Raw genomic sequence first — 20,395 nt, 5'->3', positions numbered from 1 at the left:
TTGTAGATGTAAAAGCTTTTAATTAAATATAGAACTGCAGGAACCTTTGTCAGCCAACAAACTCAGGACTGAAGTCAGTGGCCTTCTTTGTGCCACATATGCAGTCACCTGCCTCCACCTAGTGGCTGTTTGACTTTACTTACTTAAGTGTCAGAGTTGTGGTACATGATTTGAGAAATACATTACAAAAAAGGTATCAAAACTACATGAAATGATCTATAATCAGTCAAATGTAAACTCACGTTTGTCTGTAAACAACTTACTCTTACAGGCCTCTGCTTTTGTCAAACTCATGCGCGATTTTAAGTGCTGTGCCGTTGAGTCCGACAGCCTGCATGTTAGCGATGATGGTGACCACCACCCCTTGTGGGAGAAGGGGGGTCGGTCTTTTGCTATCCCTCATCTCCTCATCTGGAAGCACCAGGAGGACGCTGCTGGCCCCAACAGCACCTCCTGTGTGCGACACATAGTGTCTGCGCTTCCTGCACTGACCATATTTCTGTTCTTTCTCCACTACCAGCCAGCCTTGGGCGTACAGTCCGTCCTTATCCCAGCTGGCCTCAGTCCGGTCAACCGGCGCCCACAGGTCTATGGCTGTTCGGGGTTTGAGGAAGCCAGGGAGATAACCCTGTGTGTCCTTCAGGTGGGCCACCTGGTAGCTGTAGAGCAGAGCATTACCAAACAGCAGCAGGTCACCAGCAGTGGAGAGGAAGCCACCTCCTGCCCACTTGTAAGAGTTGTCTACATACGGGCAGTTCACAACACGGCCCCTCTTGTTGAGATGATAAAACCTGCGGAGAAGCGTCAAAACGAAAATGTCTAACCTGGTGCGCTCTCAAAAACAAGGACGAGCAAACAAAACAACCTTAAAGAAATAAATCACAGCAAAGCTCTGCTACGATATAACTGGTGTATTTCCTCTGCACTCAGCGGTGATGGGTCAAAGTGTGTTAGACATGAGTTAAGATCATAGATTATGGATTACCTAGAGCGGTGGTAAATAATAGGGTCGTTTTCTTCAGGCACAGTATTAAGCATTCCCAGCTCCCGAAACATGCTCATCATTAGATCCAGGAAGTGCTGACCTGCCGCTCGCTCCACAACAGCACTGAGCAGGGTGAAGGCATGGGTGGAGTACAGAAAAGTAGTGCCTGCACATAGTAAATTCATATCTTATTCATCAGAGCATCAGCGTTGAATTTGTATCGTATTTCATTTAATAGATAAATATGTGCTTTACCAGGTCTGAAAATGAGCGGGTCATCCTTAAAGAGGTCCAGGGCGTGGGTGACACTATCAAAGTTGTCCTTTAAGTAATACTCTTCCTGTTCAAACTCTTTTTTCTTCTGAGTCTGAGCAGCTCCTTTGCCTTTCTGTTCCGTTGCAGAGGGTTTATCTTTGGTTTCAGAGGAGCTCTTCTCATCCTCTTTCTCTTTCACCGGGGGCTTTAACAGTCGCTTTGCTTTCTCCCTGTCCTCCTTGACTTTCTTTGCGTCCTTCTCATAATGCCGTATACCACTTAGGTGGGACAGAAGCATACGAGGGGTTATCGTGACCTGAAAGAAGAAAAAAAATCATTTATAATTATGTAAGCTGTACACACACAAAAAAAAGAAGATATTATTGCTGATAAAAAAAAATCTCTGTCATCTGGTTCAAGAAGCTTACATCCTGTCCATCAAATTGTTTCTGGGGAAATTCCGGGACATATTGCTGGACAGGGATATCAAGATCCAATTTCCCCTCCTCATGCAGTCGTGCAGCTGCTGCAGATGTGAGGGGCTTACTGATGCTGGCAATTCGCATCACTGTTTCTGGGCTGCATGGCACACGGTTCTCCAAATCAGCATAACCCATCCCTGAATTACATGTAAAATTTTAAATGCATCTTATAAAATTCTTCTTTAAGAAACATGTTTCAGACTCCTTTTGTCGGAATGAAAGATACACCTTCACAAAAATGAAGAACACAAGGAAAAAGGGAAGATCCTTAACTTCACATCTGACTCTGTGCTGGCTTACTTCATGGCAACTGAAATGGGCAACATGTGTTTTCGAGGCAAACAAAGCTGAAGCTGAAATGCTATTTGTTTGTACAAACAATTTATTTTGTCTCTTAGTGGCCACTGTTTTTCCAATACTGATAATAATGGGACATGCCAACATTAATAGAACAAGAAACTAACTATTACAGGCCATATAGGGCGGATGAGGCTCAGTTGGTAGAGTCGTCGCCTGTCAACCGGAGGGTTCGATCCCCAACATGTCTGATGTGTCCTTGGGCAAGACACTTAACCCTGAATTGCTCCCGCTGCTTCAGTGGTGTATGAATGGGATTAGTTACTTCTGATGATACTCCATAGCGATCACTAACATCAGTGTGTGAATGGGTGTGAATGTGTGGGTGTGACAGGCGGTGTAAAAGCGCTTTGAGTAGTCGGAAGATTAGAAAAGCGCTATATAAGCTCAAGTCCATTTACCATACAGCACCATTTAAAAAAGTAGAACATATTTTGGAATTAGAAAATCTTTTCTTTACATTAACCATTTTTAGGTTCCAAAACATATTACAGAATACATCCTTGGCTATGGATTATTGTATGTGTGTGTGTGTGTGTGTGTCATTGTTGTACAAAATGTGATAAATGCAAATGTGGAGCAACATTGATGACCATGGGTTTGCTTTTGTCGACATCAGACTCTGAATAAGACATCATTTGTGCTGAACCTGTTGGATTAGTCCAGTAGCCTACACATCCCTGTGTCGGGGACAAAACAGCTTAACTTGATTTATCTATTTTTGTAAATGATACACGTGAAAGAAAGTGGACTTTGCAGGCACCGACCTTCACACCAGACCTGAACACCATCCACAGAGACCCCAACCACCAGCCCTGGAGCCCCGACCTCAGCCTGAAATAGACACACAATCGACTCAGATCACATTTAAAGTGATCAGGGATAAAAAAAGAAAAAGAAAAGAGCAGAGACAAAGAGGCCAAATGAACTACCAAACATGTGCAGGCCTACCTCTGTGCCTACCTTTATCCGCTCCAAGAGGTCTCTGCTGACTTTTACAGCTTTTCTGTATCGATCAGCCCTGTGGACTATTTTATCATCACAGGAACTGTTGGCTTTGTCAGCATGGTACTTCAGTCCCACAGCTAAAGCAATCCCCACACCGACCCCACATATCCAGATCCTAGATTTTGACCCGTATTTAAAAGAGTCTCTCTTTGACCCTCCGACATGTCGTCTCTGTTGTTGAATAAAAACACAGCGTGTCTCTGAATGTGGCTGCTTGTGCGTCAGGTTCACTCGCAGCAGAAGGCTGCCTGTGGCGCAGAAACGATTTGGCACAAATAAGCGTGACATTTTCTAAAATCTGCTGTGTCTGTATCTCTCCCTATGGTCCCTGCTAGTTAGTTAGCTTCGGGTGTAAACAACAGTCGCTTCCTGTTTGCACCGTCGAGCCAGACAGAATAAATCAATTCACGATCACAAGAACTCAAGCTCAAGTCATTTGCCGTGTGTGGCAAAGTGTGGATTGTAAAGTTGCGCACACTACAAACAACAACAACAACAACAACATTTCTCCACATTTAGCCCGACCAAAAAAAATAACTTTTTATTCACATTTAGAGAAATATTTGTGAACTTTGTCAAATTTACTTTTGTGAGTAAAAATGTAAGATAATTTCATTGGCAAATATAAATGTTAAATATTATATGTAAATGTTAAATGTTATATATAAATGTTAAAAATGCATGTCCTGATTCTAAATATTTAGTTTACATTCTAAATATTTAGCTTTGATCCTATATATTTAGCTGAGATTGGAAATATTTATAATCAAAGCTAAATATATAGAATATAAATTAAATATTTAGCTAAGACTCTAAATATTGAGCTTTGATTTCTAAATATTTAGCTAAGATTTCCAAGTCAATTTCTTCCCCCCCCAAAAAAAATGCAGAAATGATTGCAATCACACGTTGTTGTCGAAAACAGCTCTGTTCTCTAAGAAAGACTGGTGTTTGTGTGACACCACTTTGTTGTCATAAAAGTAGCCATAGCCACAGGTGTGTCAGTGAGAACCTCACTGTGTGTGAATGAAAGTATTGACTGGACAAGGAACAGCCCATGAAACCATTCCCAAATCATATCCAAAGCTGCTTAAGTTGGGGAGACTCTGTTTTTTTTTTTCCATTTTGAGAAAGGCTTTATCAGCCTGTTAGATCATGGGCCAATAAATGTATAATTCATCTTCTACTGCCCATCCCTCTGTACATTACTTTAAATTACAGCGCACATAACCAAATAACAATGACAGCTTCATTTGCCAAGCGACCTATTTCTGTGCTTAAGTAACACTTATTGACAAGAGGCTCTCTCTGTCGATTCAGTTGAGGTCATTTGTTTAACTTAAAATTTGAAAGAAGTTTTAACATATAGGCCTTAATAAGAGTGAAATCTATATTTAAAGTCATAACATATCAATAGTAAGCATGCACGTTTTACTCCAAAGACCATATCACACACAGGCACAGTAACGCCCCTCTTATCTCCTCACAAGTGTTTGCAATGTGACTTTCCCAGAGATCATGTTAAATATTGAGCTGCAGTCATCAACAAGTGAAGAATACTGTTTGTTCAAAAACACATATGCGTACATGCTATCAAATAAACTACTGAGTTAAACGAGAGAGCGTGCATGAGCCCCAAGATTATTAGAGTTTAAAACATCTACCAAACAATACGCATGCAACTGGGTCAGGCACACCAGCTATTCCTAAACATTAAGGAAGCAATAACTGCATATAAATGAAAGGAACATTAAGAAAGTGTTCATGGTTTGAATGTTCTTAAACTGAACTACGGTCCAGTGGTGCAAAGGGAGCCCACATGAACCAAAACATGTGACTTTGTTTCTTTCCCAGCTCGAAGTCCAACTGAAGGTCAAAGGGGGAAAAAAAAGAGTGAAGAGTCAGACGTGTTCAACAAAGCTGCCAAATGAAAACATCCCCCTAGATTTGGAAATCTCACATTTAAATGTTCTTGAAAGATAATTGTAAAATAAAAAAGTTTGAATATCCTTTGCATCAAACCAGCAGCTGAATGTTTGCAGCAGTCTGAGTCAGACAAATTTCCCCAAGGGAGCAATAAAGTGTTTTGCATCGTATCGTTACCAGAAAATCTATAAATAGCCTACCTTTAGTCTGTGTGAAGTAAAGGCAATGTATGAAACACAAACAAAGTTAAAAAAAAAAACTTTCAAAACGTGCTTTATTTTTATAGTTTGTACATTTCAAATATGATAAACACTTGAAACATCTACCAACATATATGCTTAAACATTGCACAACCAGATGACAGAAATAATACTAAACAGACAAGATGAACAAATTTTGAACCGTGGTTTGGAAGAAAGCCAAGAATATACTGGTATGCATTAACATTTTCAGTCATTGCCTTACAAAACAGTAGCACCAGTATACAGAATATCAGGCATATAGCCCATGTATACTTCCACTTGTCTTTTGACAGCTTTTCTTAAAGAATGCAAAATGTGCGCAATGTTGAGGTTAAACTAGGTGCAAAATTTCCTCACTTTGTCCTTTGGTTTGTGCATAATAAATGTGGAATGGATCGTACCAGATCAGCGTCAATGCAGATGTACAAAATCTTTGTAACCAATGACATGACGTGTCATTTCACCAGATGACTCGTCAAAAACGAAAACAAGACACTATCTCAATTGCGAAAAGGCAGACAACATTTCAAGATTAAAACTGACATAAACAATCTTGTTTCTCAGTTTAGGCTTCATCAACGGGAATGGTTACGCTTTGCTTCCTCGTAGCTTTGCTCCTCGCTCGAGTCTAGCTGAAGGCAGGACGGTGCAAGAGGAATAGCATCTGGCTGTTTGATCTCCACCATGGGCAACGTACGAGAAGAGGGGTTTATGGTAAGCAAGGTGCAAGTACAAAAAGCCAAAACCACAATGTGTGTGGGGGGGTGGGGGGTCGGACTGGGCCTTCACAAATTATTCAGTTCCATTAGAGTCTGGTCCAGCATCTGGTGCATGTCGAGGTTCTCTTCTTTAGCATGTGACAGTTTCTCTGTTAGAACATTAAAATGGACAAGTTTTAATGTCACACAAAGCGAGCACAAGTGAGTCAGTCGGTTAGCTTGGGTTAATATTTGAGCTGGCTACATAACAGAGGTCAGTTTTGAGGTTTGAGTCCTTTCAAACACTCACCACATTTCACTGACAGAAAACTAGAAAAACACATCGACTCAACAACTTAACACTGAGTTATGCAAGCAATCGTGCAAACAGGTCACAACAAAGTTCGTAATAATACACACAAACAGAGCAAACCATAAGGTGTGATAATTGCATGACCTTATAGTCTAGGCTGTAAGACTAGAACATGATACAGTAACTGTGATTCCCTGAATTTCACTATAATATAGTCACACCTGCATTAACAGTAACACACATTTCAAGCAGTGCAGGCTTCCAAAGTGGAAAATGGAGGAGTTTTGAAGCATGGTTTTTTTTTTTTTTTTTTTTTTAAATCTGATTGTCATTCACACATTCCAAACAAAACCTTAATAAACATAGCAGACATTCACACAATTCAGTCATTCAAAGCCAAGCGCAGTTCATTAGTGAGGAGACGGTGTTTTTCAAGTTGCTGGAAGAGGCGATCTTTGCAGTCAGAAAGCAAGATGGAAAACAGAGAGAGGACACTAAATCAGAGGAAAGTAGAAAAAAGGAGAAAGAGCAAAGCCTGTGGACACCTACCTTCTATTCTAAAAGCTTTAGAAGACTTTTTAAATCTTTATAAAGCACACTGAAAAGAGCTGAATAGCCTTCAGTTAACACAACAATGTTCAGAGAGTGGGCTTTTAACAATCTACTGGTTAGATTCTTTTTTGCCTGATTCAGCATGACAGAAAAGAGAGTAAAGTAAGAGCAGATGATGAAGATATGAAATAAGGTTAAAAGAAGAATGGCAGTGAGCCTAACCCTTTAAATCAATTAGAATTAATTGGATAGTGTGACAACAAAATAGAGAAAAAAATGAATCTGCCACATAGATCAAATCCTTCTCTACAAGAAGTGCCTCTTGTTAAATGCTTGAATACAGCTGATCAAAAACAGATCTGGAAAAAGTTGAACTGAGAGTCGACAATTTTGTGGCTGAAGTTTGGTCATTTGGACATTTTTTAGAGTAGGGCTTGAATGTTGTTCTGCAGTCCCACACTACAAAAGACAATTGCTCACTTTCTCTCGTCTTTCTGCGTCTGAATTTATTGAGATGACTTTAATGAAAACACTCAGCATGTGGGATTGTACATTTATTTAAATATAGGACAGGATATGGTGTATCATACAAAGCTCATGTGTCATAATCACAGAGCAATTTCTTCCATTTTTTTCCAGCAAACAGATAAGGCTCAACAAATCGTACTTTCTATTCTGTATTCCACTGTTTTATCCATTACTTTACTTTTCCTCAAGCTTCCTCATAACAATCCAACACTAATTCCTTCAAATTCTCAAATCCTTCACTTCAGCTGGTCCTGTCTCTAGTACTAAATGTTAAAAACTGTATGCATGCATCAGTCTCAAACGCCTCCAGAGTAGACAGCTCTGCTCAGCGTCCAGTCAAGTACCTGTAGTTGTTCTAAAACTTCTGTGCTTAAAGCGATATTCCTAATATCTCAACTTCACAAAACAAGGTTGAAATTAAACAAACAGGGTTAAGCTCAACTTCTGGTTTGTGGAGATGAAGAACACAATCCAAAACATAACTTAAAACAGAAGGCTTCCTGGTTTTATTAGAGCCAATTCAAAATAAATAGAAATGAAAAAGGGAACAAAAAAAGGACAGAGTAAAGAGATACAGCTTACACAGAAGGAAGGGTGTTTATTTTTTTACACAATGCAGAAAGATTCTAGGATTCTGTACAAGAGATGGGATGCACTTAATGTTGACATGAGGATGAAAACATGAGGAGGGAGGGAAGAAAGGGCAGAGAGAAGGGAAGGGAAAATGGAGAGCGGGCTGAAGAGAGCAGACAGATGTTGCTCAGCCGGCAGAAGACGTCTTTGATGAGGTGTAAAAAAATTATCTGTGTGGGAAAGAGAAAGTAGAGTGAACCAGGGGACCGAGGTGGGGCCCTACGGAAATATTGAGGTGTGCACGGCAAAACAGGAGACCCACACGAGTCACAGCAAATCAAGTACCACACAACTACAATGCATATGGAAATGCATTGTAGGGGAGACAAAATAGACGGCTCTGCTTCAAATGCAAGAAACAGCACTGAAACATACAGACATTGAGTGGTGTCTAAATGTTGAGGGAGGGGGGGAGGGGAGGACACTTCTTTAGCTAAGTTTGGGGCTGAGAGACAACCTTCAATCTCTTTAATCACTCAACAAAAGGGGAACACCCAGCGGCCTTTCTTCTGGACGGAAGTAGACCGTGTTAGTAGCAAAGAAAAGGGGAATCACAAACACGGTGTGTGAGTCAGATTCATTGAGATGCATTCCTTAAATAGTCTATTACATTTCAATGGAAAATGTGCATGCTTTGCTTAGGATGTCAAAATATCATTTACTTTCAAATGAGACAACTGCAAAAATGCAAAGACTGACTTAATCAAAAAAGGATTGAATTAAGTTCTCTCAAACTGCAATTATATATCACAAATACATCAATGAAGGTTTAGCATTTGAAATCATTATTGTAAGTGGGCTTCAATTGCATCAACACAAAATGCCACAGTGTCAGTTTAAGACATTGATGTTTAAGTATAAATTAAAACATAGTAAAATGTCCGCTTTAATTAAAGGGACTCGTGCAAAATTGGGATATTCCAGTTATAATGGATTTGGAAAAATAAAAGGGAAACAAACAACTGTGTATATGCAGTCGGTGCGAAGGGAAGAGACATGCAGTAGGGGGAGAGGGGGAAGACAGAATGTGCAGGCACAGCAAAATAAGAGAATTACATGGAGGTCATGTCGTTGAGGGCGTGGTCCAGCTCCTCGCTGATGGCCTTGTACTTCAGTTTCTGAGAATACAACTCATCTATTTGTGGGCCGGGGGTGCAGGGGAGAGGGGAAGGTTCGCAGCGGAATGGGGCAAAGGTGAAAGGAGCGCATGGCAAGGAGGTGAAGGGTGAAGCATCCAGACCATTGACATGACAGGAAGAAGTGACAGAAATTGACAGGGGGGGAAAAAAGAGGAAAACAAGAGTTACATCAGGAAAAAAAAACATGGAATGGAAGTTAAACAGAAAGGAGGGAAATTCCTCAAAGTCATGAAGAAATGAAGCGTAGATATTTCACTGCCACGCTCCTTGAACACAAAGTCTATATTTGGGCCTGACATCTCTGACAAGCATTAAAGCCATTCTTGAACCTCATAAACCAACCAACTAGACTTTCTTGATGCTAAAGTAACTAAATAAAGGTGATATAAAAAGGGAAACAGAAATAAAGTTAAGGAGCAAAGCAAGACCTTCACATTGTAAGGAGTGAGAACCAGCGCCACCATTGGCACGACATCTAGTTCAAAATAACCAGAGTAGCGTTCTAGGGTTTGAGCTGTAAAAATCATACCTTCCAGGTCATCAATGGTCTTCTCAAGCTTGGCTACTGATCTCTCAGCGAACTCAGCACGAGTCTCAGCCTGTGTCACAGAAAGAGATTTATCAGTTAGTCCAACACTGGACCTATGACCTTTTTAAAATGGTCCTGTAAGCCCAGCTAAAGCCATGTGAAACTTTACCTCCTTCAGCTTGTCGGTGAGGACTTTGATCTCCTCCTCGTACTTGTCCTCCTTCTGTGAGTACTGTGGGACAAAAACAATGATCGGAGTCAAACAAAGGGGTGCGGAGGCAAACTCAGGATGTCCTAGTATTACACATTGGAATACTTTTATACAATGTGGTAAAAAACATTAACGCTAAAATTAAGAAATGTGTTTCCACAGGCTCTTCTGTTCCCCTTCCATCCAGTCTAATGTGGACCTGAAGGGTTTGACAGCATGCACTCTGCCACATTATCACTCTTACCTTCTCTGCCTGGGCCTCCAGTGACTTCAGGTTGTTGGTCACAGTTTTCAACTCTTCCTCAAGCTCAGAGCATTTGCTGGTGTTTTAGACAAAGGGGGGGGTCGCAAAGGAGAAGAAGGATGGAAACAACGGTGGACGGAACCAGAAGTGTACAAAAAAACAGGTAGAAGGGGAGAATAAAGAAAGGGGGAGAGAGGAAACAAATAAATAAGAACTACAGGGATTAAACAAGGAGGGAACCCCAAGTACCTTCAAAGTGCCTTAACAGAGCAGGAATGTGACTATAGGTGGTGAGAGTGTTGTAATCTCACTCAGATTAGTGGGTTACAGTGAAGTCAAGTATTTAGTGAATGGTATTTCCACATGTAAATATCATGCTTATTTTTAGAGTGTTATTTTTGCACAGTTTCTGCCATGTTAGAGGTGTGAAAGAGTCTAAAGTACTCTGAATAAAAGAGCGTAATAGAAGAAAAAAAGAAGAAGCACAGCAGGCAAAGCAGAGGCTTCACTCTGCATGAATCAAAGTGGGGACATACACTCATCACAGATGTTAAGTTTTAGCTGGCAGTACCTGTATGACTGAGGAGTTTAGTGATTTCATGCTTTGCTCCAAAACCCTTAGCTCCTCCTCCGTTCGCCGAGCTCGTCTGTTAGTGGGTGTGGCGCAAACGTGCAAGCCAAGAACCATTCAAACCATGGAGAGCATGCAAATAACCAGTACACAGTAAGAACAAAGGACACTTTGTTCAAACAGAAACATGTCCATTACTTTTGATGTTAGTGCTTAAAGCTCAGAGTGGTGAAACATGCAGATATAAGTGCTGGTTTAATGTCTTTAAAGGGGAAACGTCTTACCCCTCTGACAGCTCAGCGCGCTCCTCTGTACGCTCAAGATCACTCTCAATGATGACCAGTTTACGGGCGACCTTTAGGTGCAGCACAACAAAGTGTTACAATGCAACAACAACAACAAAAAAACCCTGACCACTGTGACATGTGTAGTTTGTGGTTTAAAGGTTTTTGTAACCACGCTGAAGACGCATAATTGTATTTGCTGTTGAATAGTTGAAATTACAATAAAGTATTCATTTATCAATTCTTACATAGGGAATCCAAATGTGTAGATGAACTGAAAACTGTTGTGATGTAACACAAAGTATTTCGTAACTTAAAGATTAAAAGTAAAATAGTAAATGCTTACACTTTTAAGCAGCTAGCATCTTTGTAATAGTTTGTTAAAAAAAACCATTTTGTATATCTTTGAAACAGCCTATAAATGTGGATGTAATATAATCGGATATATTTTACTTGAAAAAAGAAAAAGTAGGAACAATTTGAATGCTGATCGATGGATTGATAACTCAAATGTTTTAAAAGGTTAAATGATTCCTTAATCTGTCCTTTTAAACACAGAAACTCTCCATATTTCTAACAGAGAATTTCATTGGGGGTATCTACCTCTTTTCAACAACTGTAAAAGGTCTGAGGAACAACACCGGATTTCTCTACACGAGCCACTGTATGATTGTTGTGACATAGAAGTTATAAGGGAGGCTGCCAAGGGCTGAAAAACTCGCCTCCTCATATTTGCGATCAGCCTCCTCAGCGATGTGCTTGGCCTCCTTGAGCTGGATCTCCTGCAGCTCCATCTTCTCCTCGTCCTTCATGGCCCTGTTCTCAATGACCTTCATGCCTCTGTGAGATGAAACAAACAGTCAAAGGATGTGAAGAAGCAGGATCTGAGACAGGGGGGGGGCTAGAGTCTCCCTGAGGACACGCATCTGGTTCAATGTCATGTAGGATACATATTTAATATATAACTCCAAGGTAAATGAATAACTGATATTTTCTGAATATACAGAATTTGGGATGCAAGGACGCATCTGCACTATCTGACATGTAGTTCTTTAGCACAGAGGCTCTGCTTGTACCCGACACAAAGGGACAGAGAAACAGCCCATCCACCTGTTCTGTGCAGCAACAGAGCATGATGGCAGAGATCAGTCAGTCTGAGTCTTGTGCTGCTCATAAGAACCCACCTCTCGCTCTCATCAGCTGCCTTCTCAGCCTCCTCCAGCTTGGTCAGGGCAGTTGCCAGACGCTCCTGAGCACGATCCAACTCCTCCTCAACCAGCTGGATACGTCTGTTAAGGGAAGCGACATCTGCCTCAGCCTGTGGAGAGGAGAGGAGGGGAGGGGAGGGGAGCACATCAGGGAAACGTGGATAGGAGATCCCCAATTTTAACACAACACATGTAAATCAAACGAGCAGATACTCAAGTCAGCCCAAAGAACGTGGAGAAGGTGGTTAATTTGATTTTTTGTGTTTCTTAGTGATGCCCTGAACACTGTTTTATGCCAGAGGGATGTGTGTGTAATCAAAAGTGTTTTCCAGGAGGCTCCCCGTGCTCCTCAGCGACGATTATAATTATAACAATGTCCCAGGCTGACAGCAGGTTGAATACCCCGCCTCATTACCAGGCTCCAGAGAGAACACTAAGAATGCCTGAGTCAAAGGCCCTGAGACTATTTACTGCAAATGAATGCTTAGAAGAAGCATGCTCAACCACAGAGGAGACTTCCTGGGTAACTCAGGGTAGATGTACTGTACATGTAATCTTACTGGGCACACATTTGCAACAAATTGGTATTGCATTGGTTTCGCAATCCGGTAAATTTGGAGGAAAACTTGCAATGCATTATTCTGAGTGAAGAGCAGTTTCCAATATTATTCAAACCTGTGGCTACTTCGGCTTCTGGATGAGATTTGCATCGGCCTGGCAACAACTAAGACAAGAGGCCTGACTTGACTCTCCTGCAGGTCATGTGAAGGAAAGTGCAGTGTTGGATCAAAGTGCATCTGAGGCAGTGAAGCATGACAAGGGAATCACTTACAACCTATTCACTGAAGCAATGCTTTTCACTCCGGTTAAATCTCTTATTTAGTTTTAATTACAGTCTGAGCCTGAGATTGACTCTTCAGTGCTTTAAGCCCCTGCACACAAGATTGACTTCCCGTCTCGACAACTACCGCGAGTTCACGCTGTGAAAAACCTGTTGTCCTTATATGGACAAGTCAAAGCGCAAAAAGAGAGACGACTGCACTTCACATGTTGCCACATTTTTTACTTTTAACTTCCTGGTTTTTGAAAACATTAGCATCGAATAGTTTACCCTGTACACCTGCCGAGAGAAAAAAAAAAAAAAAAAAAAAAAAAAAAAAAACTGAACTTCCTGGAAAGGAGGTCGAACATTTCCGCAACAGTCAAGAGAGCATCAAATGAGATGCAAGTGCAACAAAGTAGGCAAAAACAATGAGCCACGGCTGGTCTGCAGCATCATCGGCCTAACGCTGACAATTATAAGAAACTCTGAAGCTAAAAAGAAACCTCAGTAAGAATATGTGTTGCACGATATGGAGCCGTGTACAGCTCAACCTGCAGTGCACCGAGTGTATCAAGAGAAATCCCGCTATTTCACTGCGTAGACTATTATTTCTCCTCTCCACAGGACACACACACATCGAGAAGAGGAGGATATATAACCTCATTTTACGTTCACTAAGCAGCCTCTTTGTGAGTGTACACGCTTGTAGCCTAAACATGCTTACTTGTTCCCTTGCTTTCCTGTTCGCCAGCAACTCCTTCTGTAATCTCTCGGCTCTCTCTTCAGCACCGTCTGCTTGCTCTTGTAAGGATTTTATTTTACGTTTTACTGCTTCTACTGATGTAACTCCTGCCATTTTCGGTACTGCCCCCCCCCCAAAAAAAAACTAAGTTCAAAGAAAAAAAAAAAAAAGAAGCTACAAATTGCTGCTGCTGCTGCACAATTTCCGAGATATTGTCAAGCAGCGAGATGACGTGCTTTCTTGATTGTGCTGAAGGCTGAGAGACGCGCTCTGCAGTGTCATGACGCTTCCCCCCAGGAAGTAGGCTACCACTGATTACAAAAGAGGGTTTAGAATTAAGGATTCTGTGGGGGTTTGAAAAAAAAAAACAACTACAATTTAAAAATCTACTGCTTTGCCACATTAACGATTTAATGTGAAACTGGATCAGAAAAAAAAATGTGTATTTAAAATGAGAAGAACGCAAAAATAGTTTAGTGTAGGCGATTCATGGGCTTGTAGAAAGCTGGCGGAGCTACAGCGCCATCTGCTGGTTAATTGTTATCACTACATGTGGCAGTTAAACTATTTAAGTCCTCATTGGAAACAATAACTGCATGGTGCGTTTGAACTCGGATTTTTTTTTTTTATCTGTTTATATTTATGCAAATACATCGCTCATGAAAATTAAAATAGCCTACACTCGTGTTTTAACGTCCTGGAAGGGGATACCATACAGCATCAAGTGTGATAAGCTAAAACCCAGCAGTCTATAAAGAGACTCAATATGGCCTAACCCTGTGGAGAAATCCAATTAAAGGATTATTACAACTGGTTTTCCTTCGGTTAAATTAAAGGCTGCACTTAAATTGGATTCGTCTGATTGACTCGTGAAAGCAAAGTGTCCCTACTTCAACTTGACCCTGACTCGGTCATGAACCGGATTGTTTGCCATGAAAAAGTTTTATTCAAAACTAGAGGGTTTTTTTACACTTTAGCAGGTTTTGATCTTTAAATTCCAATAATAAGCTAAATGTGTTCATTAGTTTTAATGAGCAGTCCTACTCTGGGACAGTTTGGTGGGGAACAGTGTTTTTTCCCTGTGGTAAGCAGAGAGCGTAGCCCGCAGATGTGAGCTCTATCTTGACCATATAAAGCAGTGGGCTATATTTATCCAGGCGCTCGCACTCCTCGCTCCTTGGGACACTGCACATTTAGTCTACTTCACTTTTCACTCTGGAAAAGACTTGCTCAGATTGAACCATATAAGACTGAGAAAAGTCAAGGCGTAAAAAAATAATTATTACACACTATGGGCATAAATGTTGTGCGTTTGCATATGGGTGACTTAAAGTTTCTATTCCTCATTTTTAAATTCATCAACCAGTCAGACATTCTTTGGGCAGACTTGTGGTAGTGCATGTGATCTTTTACAACTTAAAGGAGAAAAAGAAACATGTGAGGCAGCAGTGGTGCAGCAGGAGCGGTGCCTTCGTGAATCCCTTCCATACTTACATCTGCGGCTTTCTTCTCAGCCAACTCAAGTTTCTCCTGGGCGTCTTTAAGAGCCTCGGAATACTTGTCCAACTCATCCTCTGTTCCCTTCAGCTTCTTCTGCAGAGCTACCAAATCGTCCTCAAGCTGAGGTGTGTTTCAGTGCGCAGAAGTTTCAGAGGTGATCAGCGTGGTGAGGAGATGGAGTTGCGTGAACGCGCAAAGGCGCAAGTGCGCGAACAGAGAGACACAGACGCACAGGAAAGGACAGAAGAGGACAGGACAGGACAGGGGGAAGAGAGAAAAAAAAAGAGAGAAAAAAGTTAGGGAAGCTCATGCACGTCAGGATGAGATACCTTGGTGGCTGACTCCTCAGCAGTCAGCAGCTTTTCTTCAGCAGTTTGGAACTCCTCAAACACTTTATCCCTTTCGTCTTCAGATGCACGCAATTTCTTTTCCAACTCTCTTATATCGTCCTCTAACTACACATGCATGTAAAAGAAATTATAAAGTTAAACATCATAGAAAAATATTCAAACATATTCCCTCTAATTGCTTTCAAAATGTGAAGTTATCAATTACATTTTCTAGCTATTTTGCATCACCAAATGCCAAAACAGATTAAATAAGGATTTATACCCCCCCTCCCCCCAACCCCCCACAAAAATCCCCAAAACAAACAAACAAAAAAAACAAAAACAAAAAAACAATTAATCCTTAATTGGTATTATCCATGAAAGTAATTAATCCGCATTTAGGAGATGATCCATTAAAATAGCAGTTATAATCTGCTTCTGGTACTCCTGCCTTTTCTATCTTTTGGGCTTTTCCATTTAAGCAACACAGAAAAATCAGCCGACCTGTTTGCTTCTGTCCTCTGCTGATTTCTTGTCTGACTCGGCCTGCTCAGCTCTGTCCAAGGCATTCTCCTTGTCGAGCTTGAGCATCTGCATCTTCTTCTTGATGGCGTCCATGGCTGCTGTTTGTTGAGCGGCTGCACCGACAAAACGTCCAAATGAAAACGAAGGAGAGGAGAGGGGCTTAGGGCGTCTGTGCCTAACTGAACACTAAGCTGGAGTGCAGGCTCTGCCTTCCTGTGCCCTGTCAAATATGTACTTCAAGAGGGGGGAGACTGGATTCCTTTGGACATCCAATACTTTTTTTAGGGAGGGGGGGAGGAGGCGTGCGCGGCTGCCCGGGCGTTTTTTACGGATCTACTCGGTGATTCGTTCCTCCCAAACATTTGACTTTTGATACGCCTGTATATGGGCTGTGATGGACAAGCAGGCAGCTCCCATGGGAATGCTCCTTAATGCAAATGTAACAGAAGCCATTTAATGCACAGGGAATATGCAGATGAACATTTGGTTTTAAAGCTCTCTCCATAGAGAAGTCTCCAATGTCCTCTGCCAATGAAATCTGGCTCGTGCTTTCTTTAAAATATATGGGTTAGAGTTTGTGCTGTGACAGTGTTCTCTTATGTCTTATTTCTCTTGTGACAGACTTGTAGTGGGACCACAGACAGCTGCGGTTTCAAGCAGCCTTTGTCAACTTGCAGTCCCTGTTGTTGTTGTGTGTGTGTGTATGGGTGTGTGTTTTTGAGTGTGTTCTGGTGGGTAGGTGAGTGAGAACCCCACTGGGAGAAGTTGAAGAATCTCAAACCAAGTGTGCCATCTATGAAGAGATGCTTTCGGTAAGCCTAGTAAGCCCTAGAGGCATTGTTCACAGTCTGTTGGCTCTCAGATAGGGAAGTGTTTACCTGATAATGTATCAGATATCCTCCTTGTAAACTGTTGATGTGTGATGTGACAGAGGCAGCACAGAGTCCAGAACAGGCCATGATGGTTTTATTCCTCAATTACAGCAGCTAAGCCGCTGATTGACATTGGCATTTGAGAAATGGTAACTGCTTTACAAACAACTTTGAAGGACTGTCTCATTTTATATGCGCAAAATGTATTTGTAGCTTTAAATCTGAAATTTATTTATTTATTTTTATTCTATACATTTAAATTCTGTATTTTAAATGCACTGTGCTAATGCTCAGCTCTCAAGCGCACAAACTGCAGTGACTAAGGACACACCAAGTGTCTTCCCAAAGAGTCTCAGGGATATTTTTAGGACCTCCTTCCATTTCATGCACCTGTTTTGGTCTGTTATATGCATCTGAGGCCATGTGCCAGGAGCCCAAGGTCCAATGCTATTAGATACATCCCCAAAAATAAGTCTTGTCTTGCCTTGGCTTGTGTCTGTTTTACAGATTGTTGGTGCTACATCTGGTAGATTTGTTAATGCATTTTTTTTAAAATCAGTAGTACAATTTGATGTCCATATGATGTTCACAATCTTTATTATCATATTTTGTTTCTATAAATCATGTCATATATTTTCTGCAATCCAGGCACCAGCCTTGTATGAGAATTTGATTGACAGGCATAGTAATAGAAATATATTTTGTTAATCTCAGGACAGCCCATGTTCATAAAGATTGGCATTTATACAATTGTGATAGGCACGTAAAATACTGCTTAAAGACTGGATCTTATCTCTGCCAGATTTCCTGTTGTTCTGGATTTGAACCTGTCCTAAGCAATACTGTACTTTAAGGATCACATATTTGTAAAAGTAATTTAACTTTCTTTTCTCATTTGCACATATAACTGGCATACAGTATATAAAAAGGTTTGAGGGTGTGAATATATCAAGTAATGGACTGTTTTTTGAACCCAAGTCCTCTGCTTTAATTAAAGTGTGGAAATTAATGTACAATATGATACAATGATGTAGCTGTTAATGTTTCTTTATATAGTTTTTTATTCCAGAATTACTAACAGCAGAGCGCTGGTTTTAATCTTCATTTGCAATTTGATCTTAATTATCTCAAACAGCATAATGGACTCAGGGGAGGTTTATGATGGCATCGTGGATTTGCTCTGGCATGCTGGGAATGAAAATACAGGAAGCTGCATTATGATGTTTTCCTTCAACATATTGGCACAGTAAAAATAGCTCAGGGCCCAGTACGCTCGCTTTGATTAAAGTAGTCACAAATCTCTCTATGTGGCCAGACGTTCTTGAAAGTCACTGCACTCTTATAACAACCCAATTAGGCACTTACTCAATAAGACTGCACGAAGAGACATAAAGCAACTCCATCTTCTAATATTCACTTCATTATACGCGTTTTTGGAAAGACAGAAACAAACGTCCAATATTTTAGGTAGTTCTGAGGACATAAATTGGCTCTGAAGACACCACAGCTCCAGAAATAGCTTTTTTAAGGCTGCTATAAACATATAATTTGTGTTCATTGGGGAAGAAAAATCTGCTTCACAAGGCCTCTTAGCCTCCAACCAAAACAGCTGATGAAAGCAACTAGAATCAAACATGTCAGCCTATTTCCAAACAGTTACATTTTGTATCATTTGAATTGGAACCGAAATATTAAACTTGTCATTTTGCAAAAAGAGAACTCTCTAGTTCAAAAGAAATAAGTGATGTTTGCAGTTTTTTCTTCTGTCCAATAACATTGCCAACAAAGCAAATCATTTGTGTTCAGAAATGGCGGAGAGCTATTTCAGTGTTCATCCATAAACAGCTGAAGGGATGTAAAGCAACTTAAAGGGGATTCATTTAGTTTTCTGGACTGTAAATAAAAAACACACTTGGCCATGAGAGAACTGTCGGCCATTTTCAGACCATATCTGAGATTGTTGTTTAGTGATTCAGTTATCTTCATGGGGTGACAGCTGAGGGAGACAGATGCAGCAGTGAGCAGAAATCATATTCACAACACTATCGTTATCTGTGCTCGGGTTTTATATGGCAGCTATGGTTATAAACCAGGATGTAAAAAAATAAAATATACAGAACCAAATTAAAACATGAGACAACACTGAGGCCCCAAATGTATTTATGGAGAAAAGATCAGTAAATATTGAGGTTGTAAAAATGGGGAAATAACCGGATGTCATGTGGACAATCTGGATGTTTAACCACTCTCTCTCTCTCTCTCAAACTTTCTTCTGTGTAACTTTGTAGTCATGAGGTTGTAGTGCAGTTTGTCCTCTTTCCAACTCAAGTGACGCGGCCGCCTTAACAAGGGCTTTAACGCTAATGCTTCAGGACTGTATTCGTTAATCTGTTAGGCCTACAGTGACAACCCACTATGCACAAGGCATGTTGGGCTGTTCCCTTCCCAGTCATGAAGGAACTGATCTCTACTTGTGTCTGAAGTCATGTTGTCATCAGAAGACCCCTGAGAAGGGCGTTTAAGGTTCTTTTACGGTTAGGACGTCTCTCAAAATGCCTGTTGTAAAGACACAAACAAAAGGAATTTGTTTTTTTAAAAACACTCACTCCTGACCAAAATGAAGTCATCAAACTGTTATGGAATATTTGTGATTCATTTCTATTGATTGTGAGTGACACAGAACAGCAAGAGAATATTAGAAGGTAAGCCCTCCTCCATGTTAAACACATATAGCCAATGAGTGAAACTCTGAGGAGCACAGCATTGGCATGCGCCTTGTCAAATACCATCTGAAGATTTCTGCGGACATCAACCAGATATATATAGAGAGAACTGCTTGGCTCCTTCAGGCGGCTCCCCTGGGATTAGACAGCTCCATGCAGGGGCATAATCATTTAGCATAGCAAAAAGGGAGAGGGGGTACAGCTGGAGGGGAGGGGGTGGAACCCGAGCTGTAACTTGAGCTTAGGCGACGGCCTACTGCCTACTGCCACAGGGTTTATAAACCGTAATGTTCCACTGACATATACTGGTAGCTGTAAGGCTCAAACTGGTATAAGCACAGGCGGACAATAACCAAGTCCACTGCATACAATCAGCAACAGTATTTTAAACGAGGGATAGTTGCAATACATACGGCTGTGACACTTTGACTTGCACAGTCCAGTGTTTCAAATCTGTCATTACGGGTGTAAATCATACAAATATGTCCGAGGGTCAGCTGCAATTGCATTAAAACTTCCTTTTTTTGTTGCTGGAACGCACAGTGCTTTATTAGCTGCTTAAAAATCTCAACATAAGGCATACTTCATAATTCAAGGAGCCAAATTCCTGGGGTCTGAAGGTCACATATTTCAGCTGCAGGTGCTCCATTGAAGATGGGTCGCTTTCCTTCTGCGCCAAGTTTTTGCTCAGTTCAGGCAGCTTCTGTTAAATGAGA

General features: G+C 40.9%; 2 protein-coding genes across 9 annotated transcripts; both read right to left on the bottom strand.

The window, feature by feature from the left end:
* On the bottom strand, positions 1–3,485 carry lactb (lactamase, beta). Of its 2 annotated transcripts, none has more exons than XM_020631243.3 (6): positions 3,031–3,485; positions 2,847–2,913; positions 1,669–1,859; positions 1,241–1,556; positions 986–1,151; positions 1–791 (listed from the first exon to the last, which is right to left on the bottom strand). In XM_020631243.3, the coding sequence occupies exons 1-6, from the start codon at positions 3,373–3,375 to the stop codon at positions 266–268; spliced, it is 1,611 nt and encodes a 536-aa protein (XP_020486899.2). In that variant the 5' UTR covers positions 3,376–3,485; the 3' UTR covers positions 1–265. The 2 variants fall into 2 exon arrangements, with proteins under 2 accessions (XP_020486899.2, XP_020486900.2); XM_020631244.3 differs by having other exon boundaries at positions 3,043–3,485.
* A 1,784-nt stretch (positions 3,486–5,269) lies between these two features.
* On the bottom strand, positions 5,270–16,315 carry tpm1 (tropomyosin 1 (alpha)). 7 transcript variants are annotated; one of them, XM_029276902.2, is made up of 10 exons: positions 16,064–16,311; positions 15,560–15,685; positions 12,142–12,275; positions 11,680–11,797; positions 10,958–11,028; positions 10,103–10,178; positions 9,817–9,879; positions 9,648–9,717; positions 9,036–9,114; positions 7,919–8,149 (listed from the first exon to the last, which is right to left on the bottom strand). In XM_029276902.2, exons 1-10 carry the CDS (start codon positions 16,175–16,177, stop codon positions 8,146–8,148), a joined length of 855 nt encoding a protein of 284 aa, XP_029132735.2. In that variant the 5' UTR covers positions 16,178–16,311; the 3' UTR covers positions 7,919–8,145. The 7 variants fall into 7 exon arrangements, with proteins under 7 accessions (XP_020486909.1, XP_020486908.1, XP_020486902.1 ...); XM_065957215.1 differs by lacking the exon at positions 15,560–15,685 and adding an exon at positions 15,225–15,350 and having other exon boundaries at positions 16,064–16,306; XM_020631253.3 differs by lacking the exons at positions 7,919–8,149; positions 9,036–9,114 and adding an exon at positions 5,270–6,123 and having other exon boundaries at positions 16,064–16,315.
* Between the last annotated feature and the right edge of the window lie 4,080 nt (positions 16,316–20,395).

This window comes from Labrus bergylta, chromosome 7 (assembly GCF_963930695.1).
Source record: "Labrus bergylta chromosome 7, fLabBer1.1, whole genome shotgun sequence".
Lineage (NCBI taxonomy): Eukaryota > Metazoa > Chordata > Actinopteri > Labriformes > Labridae > Labrus > Labrus bergylta.
This window is presented reverse-complemented; position numbering and strand designations above follow the sequence as displayed.